The 25,222-nt window shown below is 51.7% G+C and overlaps 2 protein-coding genes and 1 long non-coding RNA gene across 11 annotated transcripts; 1 reads left to right on the top strand and 2 right to left on the bottom strand.

Moving 5' to 3' along the window:
* Positions 1-408: 408 nt before the first annotated feature.
* Positions 409-7,267, bottom strand: LOC125365385. 2 transcript variants are annotated; one of them, XR_007213690.1, is made up of 3 exons: positions 6,626-7,267; positions 3,747-3,964; positions 409-583 (listed from the first exon to the last, which is right to left on the bottom strand). It is a non-coding gene; the product is annotated as an uncharacterized LOC125365385 (long non-coding RNA). The 2 variants fall into 2 exon arrangements; XR_007213691.1 differs by having other exon boundaries at positions 7,071-7,267.
* Positions 7,268-7,805: 538 nt separating this feature from the next.
* On the top strand, positions 7,806-15,879 carry Atxn7l3 (ataxin 7 like 3). 5 transcript variants are annotated; one of them, XM_048365405.1, is made up of 13 exons: positions 7,806-8,190; positions 9,545-9,655; positions 9,938-10,070; positions 10,275-10,446; positions 10,635-10,732; positions 11,175-11,197; positions 11,502-11,568; positions 11,727-11,812; positions 12,112-12,180; positions 12,639-12,682; positions 12,846-12,917; positions 13,015-13,172; positions 13,283-15,879. In XM_048365405.1, exons 2-13 carry the CDS (start codon positions 9,605-9,607, stop codon positions 13,429-13,431), a joined length of 1,122 nt encoding a protein of 373 aa, XP_048221362.1. In that variant the 5' UTR covers positions 7,806-8,190; positions 9,545-9,604; the 3' UTR covers positions 13,432-15,879. The 5 variants fall into 5 exon arrangements, with proteins under 5 accessions (XP_048221362.1, XP_048221364.1, XP_048221365.1 ...); XM_048365407.1 differs by having other exon boundaries at positions 7,810-8,190; positions 11,523-11,568; XM_048365408.1 differs by having other exon boundaries at positions 7,924-8,190; positions 11,784-11,812.
* A 73-nt stretch (positions 15,880-15,952) lies between these two features.
* Positions 15,953-20,577, bottom strand: Tmub2 (transmembrane and ubiquitin like domain containing 2). Of its 4 annotated transcripts, XM_048365413.1 has the most exons (5): positions 20,450-20,566; positions 19,818-19,988; positions 17,815-17,870; positions 17,322-17,685; positions 15,953-17,119 (listed from the first exon to the last, which is right to left on the bottom strand). In XM_048365413.1, the coding sequence occupies exons 2-5, from the start codon at positions 19,850-19,852 to the stop codon at positions 16,756-16,758; spliced, it is 819 nt and encodes a 272-aa protein (XP_048221370.1). In that variant the 5' UTR covers positions 19,853-19,988; positions 20,450-20,566; the 3' UTR covers positions 15,953-16,755. The 4 variants fall into 4 exon arrangements, with proteins under 4 accessions (XP_048221370.1, XP_048221371.1, XP_048221367.1 ...); XM_048365414.1 differs by lacking the exon at positions 19,818-19,988 and having other exon boundaries at positions 20,450-20,577; XM_048365410.1 differs by having other exon boundaries at positions 17,322-17,870.
* Positions 20,578-25,222: the final 4,645 nt, after the last annotated feature.

Here is a 25,222-nt window from a genome sequence, read left to right as displayed (position 1 = left end):
TTTTGCTCAAGGCTTACACTTTGAGCCACGGCACCACTTCCAGTTTTTTGGTGGTTAGTTGGAGATAAGAGTCTCACAGACTTTTCTGCCCAAGCTGGCCCTGAGCTGGCCTTGAACTGTGATCTTCTGACCTCAGCCTCCTGAGTAAGTAGGATTTTTTTTTTATTGGCCAGTCCTAGAGCTTGAACTCAGGGCCTGGGCACTGTCCCTGCCTTCTTTTTGCTCAAGGCTAGCACTCTGCCACTTGAGCCACTTCTGGCCATTTTCTATACATGTGGTGCTGGGGAATTGAACCCAGGGCTTCATGTATATGAGGCAAGCACTCTTGCCACTAGGCCATATTCCCAGCCCAAGTAAATAGGATTATAGGCATGAGCCACTGGTGTTCAGCTCTTGGTTGTTGTTGTTTTTTGCTTTTTTTTTTTTTTGGGGGGGGGTCCCTTTTCTACAACCATCTTCCTGTTTTCCTATTTCTTTAAAAGTTTAACAGGCAACCTTCACATTGTTCCATGCTACTGCTCTTGTAATTTGCAAATTCATTTTCTTCAGTTTCTCCACCTGGCTTGGCAGCTACCTGAGGCCACTGCGAAGTTGGAGAACAAAAGCATTTTTTCCCAGAGAGCCTGGTCTTGGGAAACGGAAGGTGAGGAACTGCCAGGGTCAAGGGTTCACCCTGGGTGTGCAGGCCTTCCTGGCTGGTGTACAGCTTATCGGGGAGAATTAAAGGAGCCCTCTCACTTGGGAGTCTTAACTCCACCCAGCGTTGGACATGATTTTCCTACTTCTATACTGGTCTCTGATGGAAAGTGACTGGGATAAGACAATTCACTGTCTTAAGGGACTGCCTTTCCTGCACAGGCCTGAACTAGGTTCTTCCCCGCGCCCCCCCCCCCCCCCCCGGCCATCTGAGGACCGAACTTGGGGCCTGGCGCTCACTAGGCAGGCGCTCTTCTGCTGAGCTAAATCCCCAGCCCCCTGAACTAGGTTCTTACAATAGCCAAAGGCTGAAGCCCCTGGTTCTATGCAAGAACTGCACCTCAGCCCCTTTCTTATTTGAGCCAAACTAACAATGTTCCTGCTCACTATTACCCAGAAACAACTTTTCTACAGTCACCTCCCCGAGGACACTTGTCTGGGTCCTACTCCTCCGTGCACTCCGCTGGGGCCAGCCCTTCTCCCTCATTCCATCCTGAGTGTCCATGCCTCTCATTACTCTCAACTCTTCCAAAAGGTGGTATCCCCAGAGACTGCATGCTTGAACTTGATATGCCTCCAAAATTCATGTTGAAATTTAATTGCCACTGGGACAACAGTAAGAGGTGGGGCCTTTAAGTCCTCATGATTGGATTGATGTATTTCATAGGAGCAAATCTGCACTCTTCTAGGGTCCCAGTCCATTTCTCTCTGGCTTGCTTGTCCCCCCGCTGTGTTACAATGTCACACAAGGCCTCACCCGATGCTAGCAGCAGACTCTTGGACTTCTAGCCTCCAGAAGCATGAGCCAAATATATTTCTGTAGTTTCTAATTTGCCCAGATTGTAGTATTGGGGGTTTTTTTGTTTGTTTTTGTTTTTGTTTTTGGCCAGTCCTGGGCCTTGGACTCAGAGCCTGAGCACTGTCCCTGGCTTCTTTTTGCTCAAGGCTAGCACTCTGCCACCTGAGCCACAGTACCACTTCTGGCCGTTTTCTGTATATATGTGGTACTGGGGAATCGAACCCAGGGCCTCATGTATACGAGGCAAGCACTCTTGTCACTACGCCATATCCCCAGCCCTGTAGTATTGTTATAATAGCAGAAAATGGCCTATGTGTCGAGAGATGGTGGCTCATGCCTGTAATCCTAGCTACTCAGAAGGCTGAGATCTGAGGACTGTGGTAGCAAAGTTCAGGAGACTTATCTCCAATTAACCAGAAAAAGAAGTGGAATTGTGTCTCAAGGGGTAGAGCAGTGGCCTGGAGTGGGTGGGGGAGCTCAGGGCCAGTGCACAAGCCCTGAGTTCAAACCCCGGGACCAGCAGAAAAGAAAGAAAATGACCTAAGGATGGCTCTTCTGAAGACCTGTGTGTGCAGACAGACAACTAACTATGCATCCTCTGGGGTAGTAGGAAGTCATACTTCAGTTTTTAGTCATTCAGCCCGAAACCATGTTTAATCCATCACCTAAATCTGTCCATTTCTAATTTCTCTGAGCTGCTTAGTCTTCTCCATAGCTTTCATTCCCAACCAAGTCAAGGCTACCACCATTGCTCAACTTCTATAAAGGTCTTCCTGAATCCAGTCTTCCTGCAGCCAAAGATGCTTTCAAAAGATATCCAAGCCAGATGCTTGTGGCTCATACCTATAATCCTAGCTATGGAGGAGGCTAAGGTCTGAGAATCACAGTTCAGGGCCAGCAGATAAATCCCCAAGATGCTCATCTCCAATTAACCAGCAAAAAAACAACAACCCAGAAGTGGAAGCGTGGTTCAAATGCTAGGGCATCAGTCATGTGAGGGCCTCAGTCAGCCTGGGCAACAAAGTAAGACCCCATCTTAAAAAAAAAAAAACACAAAAATCCAAGCTGGGTGGGATAGTTTAATTACATTCCTGTAATCCTAGCACTGAGGCAAAAGCTTGTCATGTTTGAGTTCTGACTGAGCTACATATACAGTAGTGAGCTTCAGGCTAGTCTGGGTTATGTAGCAATCCCTGTCTAAATCAAACAAAATCCAAATCTGATTATTTCTGTCCTTACTATGTGTTACCTACCATGAGCTTTTAAGTTCTGGTCCCTGAATTCATTCCCCTTCTTTCATTCCACTCTTCCTAGTCACACACGCTGATAAAGCAAGTAATATCTATTCCATTTTTCAAACATGCCTTTGCATTTGACTTTTCTTGTCCTTCTGATCTCAGCTCAAATGTCACCTCACAGAAGCCTTTCCTGACCTCCCTCTCCAGAGAGGTCTCCCTCCTCCATTGCCTTCATTATGTATTTACTTCTCTCTCCTCAGCTGCTTGTTCATTCCAATAATCCCAGCACCTAAAACTACCTGGCCTACATTTGACACCTAAGAAGCATGTGATGAATGAGTGATGGAATACATATGGCCCACAGGCCCAGGAAACTGGGATAGACATTTGCTGTTCCTGCTGGCCTCCCTGCCCCAACTCCAGCCACACTATCCTTCCATGCGCTGAACATACCATGTTCTCTTCCTGGGCCTATACATATGTTATTCTCGCTGCCTAGAATATTCTTTACCTCTCTTCCTAGTTAATTCAGACCACCACTTAGAAGGCCACTTCCTTGGTGGGGGGGGGGGGGGCGCGGGGAGGATGGAGCTATGAACCCCCAACAAAAAAAGATCTCTGTGTCCTAAGTTTCTTCAGTAACAGAGATGTCCTCACAGACTTGCTCCTTTCGCATCCGGCAGTGCTGAGCTGTACGTACCACCAAGACAAGCTCTGTGTGTCTTCCTGCTTGCTACTGGTCCCAGAGCCAGGACCAGTGAAGTCCTTAGAATTTATTAACTGGTGCTAACTCTAGAGACCGGGCACCATACCCAAAAAGATCACTACCACAGGACACCCCAGACCAAATGTGGAATAACTAGAACAGTCCAGTTGTAAAGTTTGGTATGAGGATGGCAGCAGGTGGGGAGATAAGGGTTTAGGTAAACAGGGAGGAGCCAGGAGAGTTTGTGAAACATATGCAAATTCCTTAGGGCAAGGGTAGACTTTGGTAAGAAATAAATCAGCCTCACCATGTAAGATTCCTGAGAGGGAGGAAGAAGAAAGAAAAAGGAAGGCCAGGGCTTTGCTCTTGAAGTTCCTCATTGGCTCAGTTTGCTTCTTTACTCCAGACAGACGTTCAACCACCTTCTCAGTCTTGACCAGCTGGATCCACTGTAACACCAATACATCTCAGAGTGAATTTGTCATCATCCTATATCCTCCCATGTCCTCCACAGAGTTTCTCCTCCTGATTAAAGATGTTTTCAGGGCTTCCTTTCTTCCCCTCCCCTCCCGCCAATACAGCTCAATCAATAATGGAGACCTGCTGATCCTCAGTTATTCTTCAGTCTCTAGAATGATCAAGCCCTACCAAATGATTCCCACTGAGAATTCCTCATCACCTGTAGGGTGCAAGCTCACAACTTTAACACTCCTCAGATCATACAGATGATTCCTATAGGATCTCACGATCTCACATGCTTTACCTCCTGCACTCCTTACCCATTCTTCTGTTTCAGCTAGTCTCCAGCCTTATCCATATTCTTTTTGTTTCACTTTTTTTTTGCCAGTCCTAGGGCTTGGACTCAGGGCCTGAGCACTGTCCCCGGCTTCTTTTTGCTCAAGGTTAGCACTCTACCACTTAGGCCACTTAGCACCACTTCTGGCCATTTTCTGTATATATGGTGCTGGGGAATTGAACCCAGGGCTTCATGTATACGAGACAAGCACTCTTGCCACTAGGCCATATCCCCAGCCCCTTGTTTCACTTTCATTTCTTTTTTTTTTTTTGTTTCAACTCAGGGCCTTGTGCTTGCTAACAAGGAACTCTACCATTTGAGCCACACTCCAACTGCTTTGAGACATAACTAGTTATATAGCTAGGCTGGCCTTGATCCTTCAATCCTCCTACCTCAGCTGGCAACCAAACCAGTGCTCTAATGATAGTGCTGCCACCACCACATCTGACCTGCCTGAGATTTTGTTTTGTTTTTTGCCAGTCCTGGCGCTTGAACTCAGGACCTCAGCACTGTCCCTGGCTTCTTTTTGCTCAAGGCTAGCACTCTACCACTTGAGCCACAGCGCCACTTCTGGCTTTTTCTGTATATGTGGTGTTGAGGAATTGAACCCAGGGCTTCATGTATACGAGGCAAGCACTCTACCACTAGGCCATATTCCCAGACCCTGCCTGAGATTTTGAAGTTTATTGTTGACATGTCTAATGCCATCCTGGTCTTCTAGTTCATCTTCCCCTACAAAAAACCTTTCCTGACCTTTTACATCATTTAGGCCCACTTCTGAACTTTCATTTTTGTTTTTGGTGTGTATGTGTGCCCACACCTTGGACTCAGAGGGCCAATCACTCTTGCTGGGCTTGTTTGCTCACAGTCAGCATGATATCACTTCACTTAGCCACATTTCCTGTCTGGCATTTTTTTTTTTTTTGCTCATTAATTGGAGACAAAGTTCTCTGGATTTTCTGCCCATGCTAGCTTTGAACCTCAATCCTACAGGTTTCAGCCTACTGAATAGATAGGATTGCAGGCTTAGCGGCTGTAGCTCTCATTTGTTTTGTTTTTTGTTTTTTGCCAGTCCTGGGCCTTGAACTCAGGGCCCTGAGCACTGTCCCTGGCTTCTTTTTGCTCAAGGCTAGCACTCTGCCACTTGAGCCACAGTGCCACTTATTTTCTATATATGTGGTGCTGGGGAATCAAACCCAGGGCTTCAAGTATATGGAGGCAAGCACTCTTGCCACTAGGCCATATTCCCAGCCCTATAGCTCTCATTTGTATACATTATTTTTCAATTATCTCCCTACAGGTCTTCCTACCATGGGAGACTATGAAATTCTGAAGTACAACTGCCTTCTTTTTTTTTTTTTTTGGCCAGTCCTGGGCCTTGGACTCAGGGCCTGAGCACCATCCCTGGCTTCTTCCAGCACTCTGCCACCTGAGCCACAGCGCCCCTTCTGGCCGTTTTCCATATATGTGGTGCTGGGGAATCGAACTGAGAGCTTCATGTATAGGAGGCAAGCACTCTTGCCACTAGGCCATACTCCCAGCCCTACAACTGCCTTCTTTAATCTTTGTATCACAAGACTTGGAGCATCATTAAAAAAAAAAAGTTATGGTATGGTTATGTACATCTGTAATACTAGCAATTTGGAGGCTGAAACAGGATTGTAATTTTGAGCCCATAGAAAGTTTGAGGTCAAGGACTGGGAATTTGGCCAAGTAGTGGAGTGCTTGCCTAGCATACATGAAGCCCTGGGTTCAATTCCTCAGTACCACATATACAGAAAAACCCAGAAGTGGCGCTGTGGCTCAAGTGGTAGAATGCTAGCCTTGAGCAAAAAGAAGCCAGGGACAGTGCTCTGGCCCTGAGTTCAAGCTCCAGGACTGGCAAAAAAAGGAAAAAGAAAGTTTGAGGTCAGCTTGAGATAGCTAGCCAGATTCTGTCTCAAAGTGCCTCTGTTATCTTAGCTACTCAGGAGGTTGAGATCTGAGAATTGCAGTTTGAAGTAAGCCAAGGCAGGAAAATCCAATTGACTTATCTCCAATGAACCACCAAGAATGTGGAAGTGTAGGCGTGGCTCAAGTGGTACAGAGTGCCAGACATGAGCAAAAACAAACAAAACAAAAAAACACAAAAACTAAGCAACAGAACCCAGGCCCTGAGTTCAAATCCCAGCACTGGAACAAAAATAAATAAAACCAGCTAAGATTTACCTAGCACTTACACTGGGCTCGAATGTACTATTTAATCCTCACAATCTAATAAGACAGGTACTATCATTACACCTACAGGCAACGGAAAGGAACTGAGGCAGAGAGAGCTCATTTACTAAAAGCCACCAGTTCAGATCTGATTCCAGGTCTTAAAGCTACTTCAAAATATTCTGTCAGCAAACCTCAGTGAAAGCTTGAAGGCTGAAGAGCCGATGATGGCCTCAAAGTACGTGATTTCAGACTCTTAAGCCTATCTCCTAAGGGGATCCGGCTTGACAGACAGCCGTCCCAGGGTACCAGAGTCACCGAGATGTCTAGACACCTTCCTGTGGCTGAGGCAGAGGGGGCCTGAGGCTCAGGGTGCGGAACCGGACACCCGGGGCTGGGGCAGCGCTGGGTCGGGGAAGGGTCTGGCTAGAGCCCGGCGGGCTGCTCGAGAGCCGGGGGTCCAGCGTGGGATCCGGAAGCAGGAAAGGCGAGCAGGTGTGGGATCTAAATTAGGTTGAAGGAAGGGAGGGCGCTGCTCTCGGAGGGCGCAGCTCGACCCTCCGCCCTCGGCCGTGGACCGGCATCTCCCGGGCGCCGGCTTCTACGTGTCCTACGGTGTGGCATGGGCTCGAGACCCACCCAGAAACCGGGAGAGCGAGTGCGGACGAGCCTCTCCGAGGCTTTTCCTCTCTGAGGTCTTAACTGCGCCCCATTTCAAGTCCGTCCTCCTCACAGAAGTGGCCGCACACCTTGGGGTAAAAGTGGGGAGCGGAGGAATGGAGGGGGAGGAAAGGAAAGAGCGGGGAGCCCCGAGGGAAGGGCGGGGGAGCCTGGGCCGGAAGGCGTCCCAGACTCAGCCGGGAGCCGGCGCTCTCTTTCGACGCCACCCGCTGCCCCCGCCCCCGAGCCGGCCGGGACGGCACAACGTCTCCGCCCCCAGCGCACCGCGCACCTCACCTTGAACGCTGCCCCACCCACTACCGTCCTATTGGGCCTCCCGGGCCGAGGCCACGCGGCGATTGGTCGGCCTGGTACACGAAGGCTCCGCCCACCTCCCCGCCCTCGCTCCCGTCCGCCGGTACTTTGGACGGCGGCGTGGCGCCCCTCCTCCCTTCCCGGTCCCCGCCCCCTGGAGCAAATGCTGCCGAGCTGCGGCCGCGGGGCAGATGCACGCGCTCGGGCCCCTCTAGCAGGAGCGAGCAATCGCTGGGCGCGCGAAAGCGAAAGAAGGAAGAGGAAGGGAGGGCGAGGGCGGGGTGTTGGGGAGGGGCGGGAGGAGGAAGAGGAGGAGGTTGGAGCGCGCTCGCGCCTGGCCTCGCGCCCGCGCGGAGGGAGGGGGAGAGGGGCGCGCGCGCGCACGCTCGCGTTCTCGCTCGCTCCATCCATCCATCCTCCGGTCGCGGCACGCGCGCGCGCTCCGGGCTCGCGCCGCACCCCCCGCCCGGGAGAGGCGGGCTGGAGTGGGGGGCGGGGGGAGGGGCGCGCGGACGGCGCGCGGACTGCGCGCGGGCGGGGTGAGGTGAGGAGGAGGAGGAGGAGGCGGCGACGGGACGAGAAGGGAGGGGAAGGGGCCATGGCCGCCCGGTGAGGCGGCGAGGCGGGGGGACGGCCCGACCCCCCCGGCCCCGGGCCCCGGGCCCCGGGGAGAGGCGAGGACGGACCGACGGACATGGGGCTCCGGAGCAGCCGCCGCCGCCGCCGCCGCCGGAGGACGCGGCCCTGAGAGGCCGCCGGGCCCCGGCGCGGCCCCCCGGGCGGGGTGAGTATGGAACGGAGACGGGGACGGGGGAGGGGCCTGCGGGGGGCGGGGGGCGGGGCCCGAGGCGGGGCTTGGGCCCCCTCCCCCCAGGTCTGGGTCAGCGCCCCTTCCCCTCCCCCCGGGCCGACGCGGAAACGCCCGGCTTCCCCCGGCTGCCCGGCCCGGTCCGGGCCCCCTGCTTTTCCCCCTGGCTGGGTCCCCCTTGGGCGGGGCAGGGCCGGCCGGGGAGGGGGCGCGGGGCCTTTGTTAGGGAGCCAGGCCCCAGCCCCCGGGACAATAGAGACACCCTCCCGGACTCCTCTCCCCGGCCGGCCGGGACTGTCGGCCGGCGAGGACCGAGAGGGGCCGGGACGCGTCCCACTCTTTCCACTCTCTGGGGGTCGGGCTGTCCCGGCTCGGCGCCGGCCTTGGGCGGCTCGGCTCTCCTCCCCCCAGTCGGTATGATGCAGCAGCAGTGCCGCAGGGACGGGGGAAGAGCGGCGGCCCGGCCTCCTTCGCTGCCCAGTGTCCCTGGCTCGTTTGTCAGTCCCCACCCCACTCTAGGCCGGCAGCTCCCTAAACTCGTACCCACCGTTCAGAGGGGCCCCGGACTGTGGGCGCTCTTTTCTGCATCCTGTGGTGGGGGTTTCTGGACTTTGGGGCTCTTGGAGAGACTTCCGGGCCGGTCCTGAGGGAGGAGGGGGTTATGGAGGAGAACAGGTAAGGGGAGCGCCCACTCCCCACGTGCGTCCCACGGGGCTCACCCCCGCCCCTGCGCAGGGTGATTGGAAATGCCCTCTTGGGCTGTAGGCTTCTGTGGGCTCTGTTCCTCTCCTGGAGTGGTAGACTGATTTCAAGGGAAGAGCAAGTGGGGTGAAGGTGGTAGGGTCCTAGGGCCATTCCTACTTCTGGTAGCAGTACCCCCCCAAGTGGACATCCTGGCGGAAAGCAGAGGTGACTGAGGAGAGCCTTTAGGGAAGGGGGGGGGTGTCTTCAGGAGTCTGTGCAGTTCTTTGCCACACCCTGTGGGTTTGCTTTGAGGCCTTGGAGTTCCTTCTCCTCCCCCTGCTGCATTGCACCATGGGTATCAGAGAGGGGTTTGAGTTTTGGGGACATGGGGTGAGCTACTGCCTCCTAGAGACCCAGACTCTGATTGGCAATAAGAGGCCAGGTCCTGAGTGCAGGCCTAGAAGGGACTAGGCCACCTCTGGGTTTCAGACCCTGAAGGACCATGCAGACTTAGTGAGCCTGGGCCTTGGGGAGGGAGATAGCTTGATGCCAAGATTAGGCTCTGGGCAGCGAGGTGGGGAGGGGAGGTGGCAGTCTTCAGAGGTACCTTGGACTCACACCAACACCCCCGCCCCCATATGTGCAGCCGTGTTGCCGCCCGCTGTGCTATGAGCAGTCAGAGCGCCGTCTCCACAAGAGTTTACAAATGAAAATGGAGGAAATGTCTTTGTCTGGCCTGGATAACAGCAAACTAGAGGTGAGGGCTCCCCCACGTGTGCCTCTAGTTCTTTCTCTTGACGTCTCTACGTCGCTATATCTGGCATCTGAGCCAAAGAGGAATTTGGGTAGTCAGCCTTGTTCCTTAAACGGAATAGCCACTGAGAAGGCCCAAGGATCCAGGAAGAAAGAATTCCAAGACAAGATGGGGAAAATGGCAAAGAAAGCATGATATTTGGCCAGGAGGTCTGTTGGTGAGAGTTTCTGTCAGTCCGTGGGGCTATAACTCTCGTGACGGTGGATGTTCTCCTCTGGGACCCAGGCCATCGCTCAGGAGATATACGCGGACCTGGTGGAGGATTCTTGTTTGGGATTCTGCTTTGAGGTTCACCGGGCTGTCAAGTGTGGCTACTTCTTCCTGGATGATACGGACCCCGATAGCATGAAGGATTTTGGTGAGCTTCAGATGGAAGGAAAGCAGTGTTGGCCCTGCCTGGGGAACACTTTATAAAAGATCTTCTCTGGAAACCATCCTAGATGCAGAGCCTGGGGCTCCTGTGAGATTAGGCAGGGGGTTTGACAAGGCTATGAGACTATATGTGGGAAGAAGAGGTGAGGGTTCCCGGCCTGTCCTGATCGCCAGCCTCTCCTGTCCCCAGAGATCGTGGACCAGCCCGGATTAGACATCTTTGGACAGGTTTTCAACCAGTGGAAGAGCAAGGAGTGTGTCTGCCCCAATTGTAGCCGCAGCATCGCTGCCTCCCGCTTCGCTCCCCATCTGGAGAAGTGCCTGGGAATGGGTCGGAACAGCAGCCGAATCGCCAACCGCCGGTGAGGGACTCTTCCCTGGCAGTACTGAACCTACACATTTTGCAGTCTGTACCGTGTTGTCCCTGGGGGGTACTTGTTAGGGTACAGAGGGTGGGTTGTACTGGGCCCCAGATATTCCATTGTGCCTCTGAAGCTGGGGGCAGACAGAGCTGGTAGTATTGATTGATTTTCTTCCCATCCATTGGCAGGATTGCCAATAGCAACAATATGAACAAGTCTGAGAGTGACCAAGAGGACAACGATGACATCAATGACAATGACTGGTCCTATGGCTCGGAGAAGAAAGGTGTTTTGGGGGTCTAGGGAACTTTGGGAAGGATACCTGGGTTGAGGTGGGCAGGCAGGAATGGGGTATGCATTGGTCACAAATTATTTGCAATAGCTGGATGCTGGTGGCTCACGCCTGTAATCCTACCTATTCAGGAGGTTGAGCTCTCAGGTTTGAGGTTCAGAGCCAGCCTGGGCAGGAAAGTCTGGGAGACTCTATCCCCCAGTAACCACCAGAAAACCTGAAGTAGAGCTGTGGCTCAAAGTAGTAGAGCACTAGCCCTGAGTAGAAAAGCTTGGAGATAGTGCCTAGGTTCTGAGTTCAAGCCCCAGGACCAACCAAGAAAAACATTTCTTGTTGGCACTAATGGGAGGAAAATGTAGTTTTGTAGTTTTCTTTAAATGTCCTTAGATTGAGGGCCTAAAAGCAACCCTGTTCTTTATCCTTTTGTCTCCCACAGCCAAGAAGAGAAAATCAGACAAGGTGAGAGCTGGGACAAGCACTCGGGAAGTTTGGGCGAAGGACACATACCCTCCCCTTTGGGCAGGGAGTCCTTGGGTGCCTTGACTGCAGTCTGAGGTTATGGAGCAGGGGAGTTCTGTGGGTTTGGGGACGAGTGTGCGGTGGGAGGGTAGTTTTGGAGGCCTCGAGGGTGTGGGGGAGGAGCTGTAGGCAGACAGGCCTCTTACTGGGGAGGAAGAGGAGGAATTTGAGGATGTTTCTTTGTCAAACCTTTTTTCCTTCCCTGGGTTCTCGGCTTCCCCTTATCATTGCCCTTTCCCCAAAGCTATGGTATCTCCCATTCCAGAACCCCAATTCCCCTCGAAGATCCAAGTCTTTAAAACATAAAAATGGTAAGTGAGTCTAGAGCAACAAGGGTGCTGCTAGCTTGTCTTCAGGGGCTCCTGGGAGGGTGGGGGTAGGCGGAGGAGTACTGCGGGAATTGGGATGGTGTGCAAGGGAGGGCCTGTGATCCTTCTATCACCCCCACTTCCTCTCTGGTTATTTTCAGGGTTCTCTGTCTGTACCTCTGCATCAAACACCCTTCCCCTTCTTTTTTCTTCTTCAGGGGAACTTAGCAATTCGGATCCTTTTAAGGTGAGTTAGAGGCTGTCCCTCTTAATGTCCATTCTCACTGGGAGGTGGCTGGGATTTGGACTCCTGGAGTCAGAATGCTGACAGCTAGAAACAGTAGCTGGGCTGTTTGGGACTCATGAATTTGTATTTTTCCTGGATCCTGCCTTCTCACTGGTGTGCAGGTGGGTTGAAAGGACTCACTTGGAAACTCTCACAGAAGAAGGGATGAGAGACTAATTCTCCACTTCCATCTTCCCACCCCCTTTTTTTGTCTGCCTCTTTTTTTCCTTTTCTGACCTGTTCTTCTGGTCCTCTCACAGTATAGCAACTCAACTGGGATCAGCTATGAGACCCTGGGGCCAGAGGAGCTGCGTAGCCTGCTCACCACGGTGAGGAACTAGGACAGGGGTCCCTTGGAGTGGGCTGGAGCCCACAGGCTCTAGAGAAAGCTGGTGGCATAGCAGGTGGCCCCATAGAGTTCCTTTATTTTTATTTTTATTTTTATTGCCAGTCCTGGGGTTTGAACCTCTCTCTGCTCAAGGCTAGCGCACTACCACTTGAGCACAGTGCCATTTCTAGCTTTTTCTGTATAATAGTACCAAGGAATTGAACCCAGGGCTTCATGCATGCTAGGCAAGCACTCTACCATTAGGCCCCATCCCCACCCCCAATCTAGTTCTAGTCTCTGGTAATTGGTTTCCTGGCCTGTCTGTTTGCCCTTCCCCGTGGGTGGATTGCAAGGGAGGCATTTCTGCTTGTGCAGTCTAGCCTTGGTACAGAAGGGAGCCTCTAGTGTCTAGAGTAGGTTTCCCTCTGACCCTCCTTTCAGCTTATATTCCTCTTGCAGCAATGTGGGGTGATTTCTGAACACACCAAGAAGATGTGCACAAGGTGAGCACAGAGTCAAGAAAGGGCCCTGGGGACCCTCCAGCATACAGGTGGGAGTACCTCTGGGTTTGAGCAATGAGGCTCTGCTCTTTCCTTCCGTCTGTGAAGGGGAGGAACTCTGCTGGAATTGCCTTGCCCCAGGGTGTAATGATGGTGTTCCCACTAGGTCCCTGCGCTGCCCTCAGCACACTGATGAGCAGAGGCGAACTGTGAGGATTTATTTCCTTGGGTCCTCAGCGTAAGTGCCCCTACCAAAAGAACGGTGGATTCTAGTGTTTTTAGGATCCTGATGGTATGGTAGCCCTAAAGCTCTTCTTTGCCTCTCTCATTTTCAGAGTCCTTCCAGAGGTCGAGAGCTCCCTGGATAACGACAGCTTTGACATGACTGACAGCCAAGCCCTGATCAGCCGACTTCAGTGGGACGGCTCCTCTGATCTCTCACCCTCTGATTCAGGCTCCTCCAAGACGAGTGAAAATCAGGGATGGGGTCTAGGTACGTGATGCAGTTGAGTCCTAGGGGCTTTCTGTCCAAAGGCATGGGGGCTCTCCCCTACTCTCCTGCCACACCCTGCCCCCATCTCTTGTGTGCCTCTTCCTTTGTAGGTACCAACAGCTCTGAGTCACGGAAAACCAAGAAAAAGAAATCCCATCTGAGCCTGGTAGGGACTGCCTCCAATCTGGGCTCCAACAAGAAAAAGAAGCCAAAGCCACCGGCTCCTCCAACGCCCAGCATCTATGATGACATCAACTGACTTGGGTGCAAGGGATAGCCTTTGGCTGAGCAGAGCCCTCTCTCCCAACCCCCACCCAGGTGGCATAGCCTGGCATATGGACGGCTACTGGGGGTTTGGGCTTGGGAAGCTTGGTGAGCCAGGCAGGCAGAGGATCCAGTTATGCACCCCTGGGGGGTGCGGGGTCCTCTGCAGTGGAGCACGACCCCTCGGCGTGCAGGACTCAGACCTGGACATTATGCCTTGGACATAAGTTTGGTGGGGAGGCAGTTTTCCTATTTATTCTGTGAGTTACTGGATGTCCAGCTAGGCCAGGGGCCTGACCTGGGCACTGTGCCAGGGCACTGCCTGCCCCCCACCCCAGGAACTGGACTAAGCCCTGCCGAGGGGCATTGTGGCTACCCTGGAGGCTGTGGGTTGGAAGCTGAGCCTGGAGGGGGCCTCCCCTGGCTGCCCTCAGCAATGTGAATGGGTCCGGTGCTTGGAGCTGAGGGGCGGGGCTGTGCATGTCCTGTCTGTGTGCAGTCCTATCAGATGCCCCCAGTCCCAGGGGTTGGCAGACACAGTGCGCTGTCTGCTGAGGTAGGCGTCCAGAACTGCCGCCGCCTTCCCTGCCCCTTAGAGGGGCAGCCCTTTCCCCTCAGTCCCAGGGACCTCCTTGGCAGCAGGAGCTGTCCTTTTGTTGTTGGGTGCCAGGAAAGGGCCTCCAGCCTCTACAGCTTCAAGGAATGGGAAGGGGAGGGTAGGAAGAGGGAGCTGCAGATCAAAATGACTCCCCCCTCCCTGAACCAGGGCTGGCGAGGAGTGGGGCCCCAAGGTGAGAGGGAACGGTGCTGCTTTATTTGAAATGTTTTCTTACCTCATTCCCTGCCCCAGGAAGGGGCCCAGCCTCACCCTCCTGGGGTGGCCCCATATTCCTCCTGCCTGCCCTGCCCTGCCCTGCTGGGGCAGCCTGAGTTCCCAGCTGCTGCTTGCCACTCCTTCACCTTGACCAGCTTCAGTTCCTCTCAGTGCTCCCACCTCCAAAGCCTGCCCTGTTTCCTTTTCCTTCGCCGCTCTTAAGTTATTTATTCCTGTACTTGTGGTTTGGGGCTCTGAGGAAAATCCTAATCTTGTGCCTCTCCCCCTTTGCTAGGGTGGGAAGAGAGGGTGGGTCCTGTGCCCTGGGCTGTCAGTGGAGGGGGAAGGGGTTCCAGTGCGCTGTGGGGCTGTCATGCCAGGGTGCCCACCTGCCTGATGTACATCCTGAAGAGATGTACCTGCCACCTCCACACCGGCAGGGCCACGCCCACCCACCCCCAGCCAAGCTGGAGGGCCAAATGCAGTTGCAGTCAGGGCTGGGAACAGAGCTGAAGAGGATGGAGTTGACCTTGAGCTGAGTTCTCTGGCACTTGCTGGACATGTCCCCTGTCCTCCACTCAGGAGGAGCCACTCCCACTTTTGGGTAGCTAGTACCCAGGACTGGTTGGACTGATTTGGGTTAGGGACCCTAGAGGGTTAAGGGAACAACAGAGATAGGGCTTGCAGTACCCTGTCTGGAGCCCCATTCTCTTCTCTTGGGGTCATTCGGATTGTGGTTGATGCCTGGTTACAAATTGGTTTTTAACCCAAGCATTGTGATTATTTTTTAAAAAGCCAAACCAGTTTTGGCAGGAGTTAGAATAAATCCTGGGGCTTGGGCTCCCCAGTTCTTGGCCCTCCACAGCCTTCTCCCTCAAAGGGGAAGCCCGAGGGAGAGGAGGATGTCAGCTAGCCTCCAGGGGGCTTCTGCACATGCTTGGAGTCCACTGAAGGGAAGGGGAGGGCGGCCAGGGGCCACTCTCCCTTCTGAGAGGCAGCTGTAGCTCAGGCCCTAACTCCATTCACCCTTTCTCCTCTGGCCTCTCCCTTTTGCCCTTCTGTGTGGTGGAGGGAGAAAAGAGGAGTCGTTTGGGAACTGGTTTGTCATAAACTTCCCCCATTGTCCCACCCTCAGGGCAGAGCCCCCTGCCCAGGCTGGGTAAGAGATGGGCTTGGTCCAGCAGGGACCCTGAGGGACCCTTTCCTTCTGGGGAGAGTGCCCCCCCCCTACCGTGTAGTTGAACAGGGGCTAGGAGCTCCCCACTCCCTCTTAACAGCAGGCTGTGTGGGTTTCAATTCCCATCCTCCCCACCCCAGCTAGGTGTCGTCCACCCTGTATCCTATCATGTGTCTGAGTGTGTGTGGGGGGGGTCTGTACTAATTTCCATGGCCGGTGGCTTTTCCTTCCATGCATCACTCCCCCCCGCATGCCCAGGGGCCACCCGCCTGGCATTACCGCATGCTGGGGTCATTGGGGGAGGGGGGTGGGGCTCACGCTGTCCTGTGGTCTTGAGATTTTTATTTTTGCATATGTAATCCATCCTGTACAGGTAGCTAACTTTGTAAACGCTGTGTATTCCCTCTGCCCCCATGGCTGCTGGTGTAAATAAACTGCATCTCCCATTGGTAGCCTGGCCTACCCACCCTCCTTGCCATGTTGCTGGGGGCAGAGCAAAGCCATTTTCTTAATGTCACAGGAGGCTTCACAGCCACAAAATGGAACTTTATTCAGTCACAGATGCTGACCCTCCATCCAGGAGCCCTAGAGGCAAAGGCCTAGAGCAGAGTGATCCAGACCCAGAGCTCGTCCTTGGAGCTGGGCAGGGCAGGATGCTGGCTGAGGGCCAGCACTCTTGCAGCCTTAGGCCTAGGGTAGCAGCTGCGGACTGGCCTCTCCCAATGCTAGGAGCTTGGCCTTGTGCCCCAACCCCCTTCTTTTCTTGACTGAGCTCTATAAAGGACTATTACCAAAAAAAAAAAAAAAAAAGCAAGCAAAGTGCTTTGAGAGAACACCCTATTCCTGCTACAGGGTAGAGGGAAATGGCGAAGGCTGAGTATAAGGAAAACTGGCAGTCTTCATCCTTGCCTGTGTGATTTCAGCCTCAGAAGAAGGGCATTCAACTAAGGAGGGGAGACATTACAGAAGTATGCTGGGGTCATGCTGGCTGCCCCAGCGGGTGACCCTGGGTGCTAAGGGGCAGACATGCAGGATGCTTGGAAGGGATTCCTCAGAGGCCAGACTTCCTAGAGTGAAGCCATTGGCCCTGAACTTCTGGACTCTTAAAAGATGACATCCTCATGTCTACCTGAGTTGTGCTTGCACAAAGGGGATGTCCATACCCCTGTGGACATGGAGGGAGGCCCACCTGCCTCCTGTGTCCTGGGATGTGGTATCTACCACATCCTTTCCATCTCCCTCCCCGGCCTTTGGGCCCAGCCTCTGGCCAGGAAAATGGGGAGGCCATAAAGGAGGAAAACCATGCCTTTCATTTTCCTCTTATGTCCTTATCGTCCATACATCCCAAATACTAGGAAGCTGAAGAAGACGGTGACTCCCACCAGGGAGACAGTGGCAGGTGCTGTGAAGAACTGGCGGTAATTGATACGGAAGTACCAGACCACACCCAGGAGCACCACAAACACAGGCACCATGAGGCTGCCCACGTTGACACCAAGGCTGGATGGCTCAGTGGCTGAGGGGGCCAAGGAGGCTGAGGGGCCTGGAACAGCTGCTCCTGAGGGTGAGCGGTGACAGTGAATAACACAGTTGTCAGTAATGTTGAGGGAACGCAACGTGCGTGCTGGGTCCTGGAGCAGGCGGCCCTGGTAGATCAGTTTCATCTGGTTCTCTTGTCCAGGGAAGTATTTGCTGCAAGATCAAAAAGTGGGGGGTTGGGGGCATTGGAGAGAATGAGGGACAATACACCTGGACCAAGAAAGCAAGGCAGAGGGCAGAAGTCTTCCACCACCCCTTGGTCAGGTGGTCAGGGTTGCCTTTATACTCCCCAAGTCTGCACCTGCCTGAGGAACCAAGGCCTACAGGCATGGGGCACATCTACTCTGCAACTCACCTCTTCAGGGCACCCACGGTGTCCTCTGGCCTGGCCACAGCAAGCTCCTCCGTGTCATTGAGGAATTTGAGCCGGACGTTAATGAGGCAGGTGCTATCCTCCGGTCTCAGTGGGGCTTCTGGCCTGCTGCTCTCCAGGATTCCTTGTCGTTTGGGCAGGCCTTGGATGTCAAGGAAATGCTCGAGGCTGGGCTCCATACCATCTCCAGCTCCCGGTTCCCCAGTGGAGTCTCCCCCACCTTCGCCAGACTCTTCAGCCTTCTCATCATTACCCTCTGATGCATGGGGGAGTTCGCTTGGCTCTGGGGTGCCTTGGCCTGCCACCAGCTGGTCCACATGCCCCAAGTGGAGGACAGATGTGTCACCTGCTGACACAATAGTGCCCAGGAGCTGGCTGCTATTGCTGTCTGCTACATAGGTAGAGAGCCACGCAAGGACCAAGGATAGAATCAGCACCACCACACCTACAACCACCATCACCTCATTACCCACACCTTCAATGAGGGTGACGTCAGAGAGCTCCATGGTGTGGCTGCTGACTGGGTCCACACTGCAGGAACAAAGGGACAAACATCAGCAGAGCCTGAGGGGTTACAACCAGGTTTATTTAGATTCTCATTGAACCAGCTTGAAAAAAGAAATGGACTACCATGTCTTATCGAAGGGATATCACTGTCCTTAACTATAGACCCCAAACTTAAGCTAAGGACTTGCCCTTACCCTCTGTCTCAAAACTGAAATTTGGCAGACACCAAGCAACTCACACCTGTAATTGTGACTACTCAGGAGGCTGAGATATTGAAGAGGCCAGTTGAGGCCAGCCCAGGAAGAAAAATTCTGAGACCCTATCTAAAATTACCAGAAAAAAAGCTGGGCTGGAGGCCTGGCTCAAGTGATAGAGTGACAACAGAGCAACTGCAAGACCCTGAGTTCAAACCCTGATTGTGGGGAGGAAAGACTGGAGCTTTTCAGTTCCATGCCTGAAACGTGCACAGATGGATGACTAGGAAAATCTCATAGCCTTGGAGCTGCTGTGTTTTGGCTGATGGGGAAAACATGCTTCTTTAGCCCCAGATTTTCTTTGGGATTTCTGATCTGGTCAAGCATATATGACCCGAGTAGTCTCCATGGCAGTTTTAGAGAGACCAAAAGGCTGAATAGTGAGTGTGTGTGTGTGTGTGTGTGTGTGTGTGTTCTGGGGCTTGAACTCAGGGCCTGGGCAATGTTCTTGAGCTTTTTTGCTCAAGGCTAGCATTCTACCACTTGAGCCACAGCACCACTTCCGGCTTTCTCTCTTTATGTGGTGCTGAGGAATGGAACCCAGGGCTTCATGCATGTAGGCAAGCACCCTGCCGCTAAGCCACACTCCCAGCCCCTCCACTTATGGCTTTTTGGTGATTAATCGAGAGTCTTAAATAGTTTCCTGCATGGACTGGCTTTGAACTGAAATCCTCAGATTTCAGTCTCCTGAGTAGATAGGACTTACAGGCATGTGCCACTGACGCCCACTGACACATGCATTCTTAACTCCAAAAATAAATGTCAAGAAGGCCTGGGTGCTGTCCCTGAGCTTTTGTGTTCAGAGCTAGAGCTCTACAACTTGAGCCACACCTCCACTTCCATATTTTTGTGATTACCTGGAGTAAGAGTCTCCTGGACCTTCCTCCCTGGCTGGGATTACAGGTGTGAGCCACCACACCTGGCTTAAACCTCCTTTGAAGGCACTATTCAGCCACCTTGGCCAGACTGAATCATTTGGTTCTCTTTCATGGTGACAATTCTAAACCTAGATGTCATTCACAGCAGAGTCAGATCGTCCAAATATATAACTCCAGCAGACTACCAGCTACTCCAGGCTACCAGCAGACTGTAAGTCTGCCTCCTCTGAAACCCTCTGGCAAGTCCTGGGGAACCACATGGGATAAATATCTGAAACGTTTGCCCTCTTGGGTTCCCCTGGGCTTACAACTGCCAGAAAACCATTGCCCAAGTGGAGCCTAATTGGAAACAATTCTACAGCGGCTCTCCCAGTCCCTAACCCAATCTCTCTCCTGGTACTCCATGGTTCTCCTGCTATATTTTCTTAGAAAGGATCACTGCTTCCTGCTTGTAGTGTCTAACTTTTTTTTCCCTTGGAGAGTCTATTGCTTTCCCAGCTGTCCCTGGGCAAATCCATCTGTGATTATAATCATCAGACTATTCTCATGGCACTATAAAACAGCCATTATACTTATCTACCTGTCCATCTCTCTACTAGAAGCCTGGGCATTTCTCTTTATACTGAGGCACCCAATAAACATGCCATAATAGTTGCTCAAAGAGGATTTGTGGAACGTATCAACAGCTGGATAGTTTCTACATCCTTACTTAACAGCTTGGCCTTGGAGTGAGAAAAATGTTATAATCCTGGTTTGCCTCTTAGTAGTGATGTAAACTCCAATAACTTCCTCAGAGCCTCACCTCTCTTCAATAAAGTGGGGTTAAAAATAGTACCTACCTCATAAGGTGGTTTTGAAGATGACGTGAAATCATCGGAGCAAAAATATTAGCACAGTGCCTGGGCACATTGCAATTGTTGGACAAACAATGGGAGCAATTATGTGTCGCTCTACAACTAACCTCAGTAGTAAGGTTAATGTCATGAACCGTGATTTACAAGAAGGGAAAACTGCGGGAAAGAGGCGAAAACCTGGCTCAGACACTGGGAACTGTCGTGCATGGGGAGGGACTGGACAGGGCCTCAGGTCTCCGGTCTCCGGGGCCTCGGCTACCTCCCCCTCAGCCGGTAAGGGACCCTGACAGTGCGGTGAGGAGGGGGTTCCTAACTCCGCTTTTGATGACGCGGAGGTTCCGCGTCTGGGTGGTCCTTAGTCCCCCGGTAATAGAAACGGAGACCCCCCCCGCCAGCGAGCCGAAGTGCTGCCGAGCCCTAGCTGCGTGCCACCCAAGCCCAGCTCCCCACGCCCAGGATGGGTAGAGTCAAGTGAGGGGGGTCACAAACCATACACACCCCTCCAACTTGGGGCGGGGCTGGTGGTCTGGGGGCGGGGTCTGAGGACGCGGGGACTCATGGGAAATTAAAGGGAGATTAAACTGGTACTGTGCCTCGATGGGGAAAGAATTCCTCACCTGACAAAGCCAGGATAAATGTTTTGGCGTCGCCAGGACGGCCCCTAGACTCGTCTTTCCGTAGGGTCCGGGGAAGGGGATGGCAGTCCCCGATTCTATCCAGGGTCCGGTCTCTTCCGGCTTCTCCCGGAAGCTGTTGAACCAGAGACAGGAAGTCCCGCCTCCGTGCCGTACAGTGATTACGCAGAGCTACGTAAAGCGGGATGACGTAAACGTTTACTTTAAATAAAAGGGACAGGTTTCTCAGCAGGAGGAAGAGCGGGGTTTTGTTGGCGGGATCATGACTCTTCTGGTGCTAGGCCACGCCTTGTGGGCGTGGCCATTGGGCAATACGAGTGAGAGGCGGGTCCAGGGGGGAGGGGTTACATGGGAGAAGGGCGTGGCTTTGTGTCTGAAAGGCTTTCAGGGCTGTAGACGCCAAAACCGTCCTGGGTAAAGTTTCCTATCTTCCAGCCTGGTTCTTCCCGTCTTGCTCTCCATCTCCTGGGTTTGAGGATTCTTTACTCCCCTGCAATGCGCACTGACCTCCAGGTTAGTGTTAGTCTGTCTTTTAGAGGGGTTTTTTTTGGTGTGTTTTTTTTTAACTTCTGAAAACTCAGAGGTTACAAGTTGGGGAGAAAGAATGACTCGTTATTCAGTGCTCAGAAATCAGTGCTCAGGTAGTGGTGTGGAAGCTGGGTGAATAGGATGAGGAAGCATTTCAAAGACAGACTCAGCGCTTTTTCTTTGAGACTGGAGACCGAACCTGTGGCTTTTCTTATGCAAGTGGAGCTCTGAGCTTTCATTGAGCTTTATCCCCAGTCCTTTTTAACAGATTTAATTTTGAGAAAGCTTTACTTAAAAAAAAAAAAAGTTTATTATGGCTGAGAATGTGGTTTAGCGGTAGAGTGCTTGCCTAGGATGCATGAAGCACCACATAAACAGAAAAAGATTGGAAGTGGCTCAAGTGGTAAAGTGTTAGCCTTGAGCAAAAGAAGTTCAGGGACAGTGCCCAAGCCCTGAGTTCAAGCCCTAGGACTGGAAAAAAAAAAAAGTTGATTATTTTTGTGTGTGTGTGTGTGTGCTAGTCCTGGGGCTTTTTGCTCAAGGCTAGCATTCTACCACTCGAGCCACACCTCCACCTCTAGCATTGTTGGTGCTTAATTAGCTATAAGAGTCTCAAGGACTTTCCTGCCTGGGCTAGCTTTGAATCTGGATCCTCAGATCTTAGTCTGCGTAGCTAGGACTACAGGTGTAACTCGCTAAGAAAATTGTATTTTGGAACAAGATCTCCCTAAATGCCTGGGCTATCCTCACACTCACTATCCTCCTGTTTCAGCCTCTTGAACAACTAGGATTACAGATGTGCATTGTTACACCCAGCAATCAGTACACTTTTAGGATACAAATACCAAAGAAAAAATTAACTTCCAAGAACTTATCTACATTTTTGCAATTGATTTTCTAAAACAACATGCAGGAGTTTGGAGTTTTGTTGAACTATTCATTAAAGTATACATAATGCAGAAGGGGAAAACATAAGCAAAGACCTTGGGAGTAATTAGCACCAAATGAATAATCCAGTGTAATTAGCACTGAGATCAAGAAATAGAATATTATTACCCTATGGGGCTGGGAATATGGCTTAGTGGTAGGTTGCTTGCCTAGCATGCATGAAGCCCTGGGTTCAATTCCTCAGCACCACATAACAGAAAAAGCAGGAAGTTTCTCTGTGGATCAGGTAGAGTGCTAGCCTTAAGCAAAAGGAAGCCAGGGCCAGTGTTCAGGCCCTGGGTTCAAACCCCAATACTGGCAAAAAAAAAAAAAAAAAAAGAGGAAGAAGGGGAAGGAAGAGAAGGAGGGGAGGAGGAGAAGGTATTACCCTATGGTCTCTTCCCTTCAACTTCTTTTCTAGCTATTTACCTCCAGAACAGCTGATTTATTTGGATGACTAGTTGACTAGTACCATAGTAACCTGATTTTGTACTTTTTAAAAAGTTTTATGGTCGGGGCTGGGGATATAGCCTAGTGGCAAGAGTGCCTACCTCGGATACACGAGGCCCTAGGTTCGATTCCCCAGCACCACATATACGGAAAACGGCCAGAAGCGGCGCTGTGGCTCAAGTGGCGGAGTGCTAGCCTTGAGCGGGAAGAAGCCAGGGACGGTGCTCAGGCCCCTGAGTCCAAGGCCCAGGACTGGCAAAAAAAAAAAAAAAAAAAAAAAGTTTTATGGTGTCCACATGCCCAAGAAACACTCTAGCACTAAGCTGCATCCCAATGTGATTTTATTTTGTTTTAAATAGTCTTCCTCTACTACCTAGGTTGCTTTGCAACTCCTGACCTCAAATGATCTTCCCATCTCAGCTTCTGGTATAGCTAGGACTATAGGCTTTTACCACTAAGCTGTACAACATAGTATTGATTTATTTTTTTGTGCCATTCCTTGGACCTGAACTTAGTGCCCAGGCACCATCACTGAATTGGAATTGTTTTATTTTGTTTTGTTGCTCAAAGCTAGCACTCTACCACTTGAGCCACAGCTCTGACTTTTTGCTGTTTAAACAGATAAGAATCTCACTGGCCAGGCACTGGTGGCTCACACCTGTAATCCTAGCTGCTCAGGAGGCTGAGATCTGAGGACTATGGTTCAAAGCCAGCCCAGGCAGAAAGACTTACCTCCAATGAACCCCTAGAAAATAGGAAGTGGAGCTATAGCTCAAAGTGGTAGAGTACTAGCCTTGAAGGAAAGAACTCAGGGACAGTGCTCAGGCCCTGAGTTCAAGCCCCACAACCACCACCCACCACCAAGCCAGGGCTGGCTTTGAGCTGTGATCCTCAGATCTCAGCCTTCTGAGTAGCTAGGATTACAGGCGTGAGCCACTAGCACCCAGTGCAACATAGTATTTTAATGGGTCTTCCCTTAGTCATTTTTATGTTAATACAATGTTTATTTTTCTGTAAGTTATTGAACTTGTATTTTATACCATTATGTGTAATGTGATGGCTGTATAATGGTGATTATCTAAATCCTAGATATTACCTTAACTAAATCTGTCTAGCCAGTGGAAGTGGCTCATGCCTGTAATCCTAGCTACTCAGGAGGGTAAGATGTGAGGATCACAGTTTGAAGTGAGCCAAGGCAGAAAAATCCTTGAGGCTTATCTCCAATTAACTAGAAAAGAGCTGGAAGCAGAACGGTGGTTCAAGTAGTAGAGTGCCTGCTTATCAGAAAAAAAAGTAGTTAGTACAAGACCCTGAATTCAGGCCCCAATACTGGCACTTCTGGCCTTTTCAGTAGTTTATTAGAGTCTCATGGACTTCCCTGCCCACAGCTTAGAACCACAATTCTCAAATCTCAGCCTCCTAAGCAGGTAGGATTACAGTGTGACTCACCATCCCCTTTTCTCCCTTAGAAAATTGGTTTCTTTCATAAAATAATCATTCTATTCATCTATGCCTTTTGTTAGTTTTGTGTATTTAAATGGGTATCTTGAAGTTGTAAACAACAGAAAGGTGGGCTGGCTGAGGTGTGCCTACTGAGAAGGGGTAGAAGCATGCTTCTGTGTCGTCCCCTGGAGTGAGGCTTCCACCTGGCCAGGGACTAGGGAAGAGTTCCTTTTCTTCTCTCAGGCTATTGGCTCTGTGAAACTAAAGCCAAACTTCATGCAATGAGGGAAGGCTGGTATTCAGCTGAACCAGGTCAAAGACTATGTTGTGCTGGTGAAAAGGGATCTTGCCAACAGGAGTCCCTAGAGGAGAGACTGGGGTGGAGGCTGTAAAGCAGGCTTCTAATCTGTCTCTGCTGTGTCTTCTGGGTGATTCCAGTTGGTAACAGTAGAGAGTCCAGGATTCCCTAGCCAAAGAACAGGCCAGCAGTTTGCTGGGTCTCTTCCCTCCTGCAGTTGCTACAGTAGTTGCTGGTCAGTTGGAGGGGCTTGCATTCTGTAACTTTCTTTCCTGTTAATAGAAACACTTGCTAAGAGTTCAAAAGTTGGAAGCCATAGAAGAGCACAAGGGGAAAAATGAACATGAGCCACGCTTTCATTCTGTGCACAGATCCTTTGTTTGCATTCATAAAACTGATTGCCCTGCTGGGAATGTGGCATAGTGGTAGAGTGCTTGCCTAGCATGTACAAAACCCTGGGTTCGATTCCTCAGTACCACATAAACAGAAGCCGGAAGTAGCACTGTGGCTTAAGAGGTAGAATGCTAGCCTTGAGCAAAAAGAAGCCAGGGACAATGAATGCTCAGGTCCTGAGTCCAAGCTCCAGGACTGGCAAAAAGAAGAAGAAGAAAGAACACTTGCTTGCCATGGACAGCTTTCTCCTAAAATGAATGGTGGTACTTCGGAGGCTGGGACCCAAACAAGAAGTGAGACGCAGGAGGAGGAGCCAGCTGGTTTTGGTCCTACCCTGTGCTTCCTCAAAGACCACTGTATGGTGTTCTACTTGAGACACCATGAGCACCCAGGGGTGAGATTTACTGAAATGCTTGTTGAAAAATACAACCCTCCACTCTAGCCTCATACAGGCAGACACAGGCACTTCAATTAGCACCATGCCAAAGGCAGGCTATATTGCAGGATGGTTGTCAAAGGAAGAGATCATGCAATTTTAACTGAGTCTTGAGTTCCAATCGTACTTGACCAGATCAAGAAAAGGTAGGTTTATCTAGCAATGGGAACCTTCGACCCATCTGGATGCAAAGGAGAGCTGGATTACATACAGCACCTGGGAAGGGACAAGGCAAAGAGTCCTGAGTTTTATTTTATTTTATTTTTTCCAGTCCTAGGGC

This window comes from Perognathus longimembris, chromosome 17, assembly GCF_023159225.1.
Source record: "Perognathus longimembris pacificus isolate PPM17 chromosome 17, ASM2315922v1, whole genome shotgun sequence".
Classification (NCBI taxonomy): Eukaryota; Metazoa; Chordata; class Mammalia; order Rodentia; family Heteromyidae; genus Perognathus; species Perognathus longimembris.
The sequence above is the reverse complement of the archived record's forward strand: the minus strand, read 5'-3'. Positions and strand labels throughout refer to the sequence as shown.

Coding starts and splice junctions, on each gene's coding strand:
- Atxn7l3 (XM_048365405.1), top strand. CDS start 9,605: ATGAAAATGGAGGAAATGTCTTTGTCTGGCCTGGATAACAGCAAACTA. Junction 9,656..9,937: donor TGGATAACAGCAAACTAGAG/GTGAGGGCTCCC, acceptor TCTGGGACCCAG/GCCATCGCTCAGGAGATATA. Junction 10,071..10,274: donor CGATAGCATGAAGGATTTTG/GTGAGCTTCAGA, acceptor TCCTGTCCCCAG/AGATCGTGGACCAGCCCGGA.
- Tmub2 (XM_048365410.1), bottom strand. CDS start 19,852: ATGATTTCACGTCATCTTCAAAACCACCTTATGAG. Junction 17,871..19,817: donor CTTCAAAACCACCTTATGAG/GTAGGTACTATT, acceptor TTGTTCCTGCAG/TGTGGACCCAGTCAGCAGCC. Junction 17,120..17,321: donor ACCGTGGGTGCCCTGAAGAG/GTGAGTTGCAGA, acceptor TTGATCTTGCAG/CAAATACTTCCCTGGACAAG.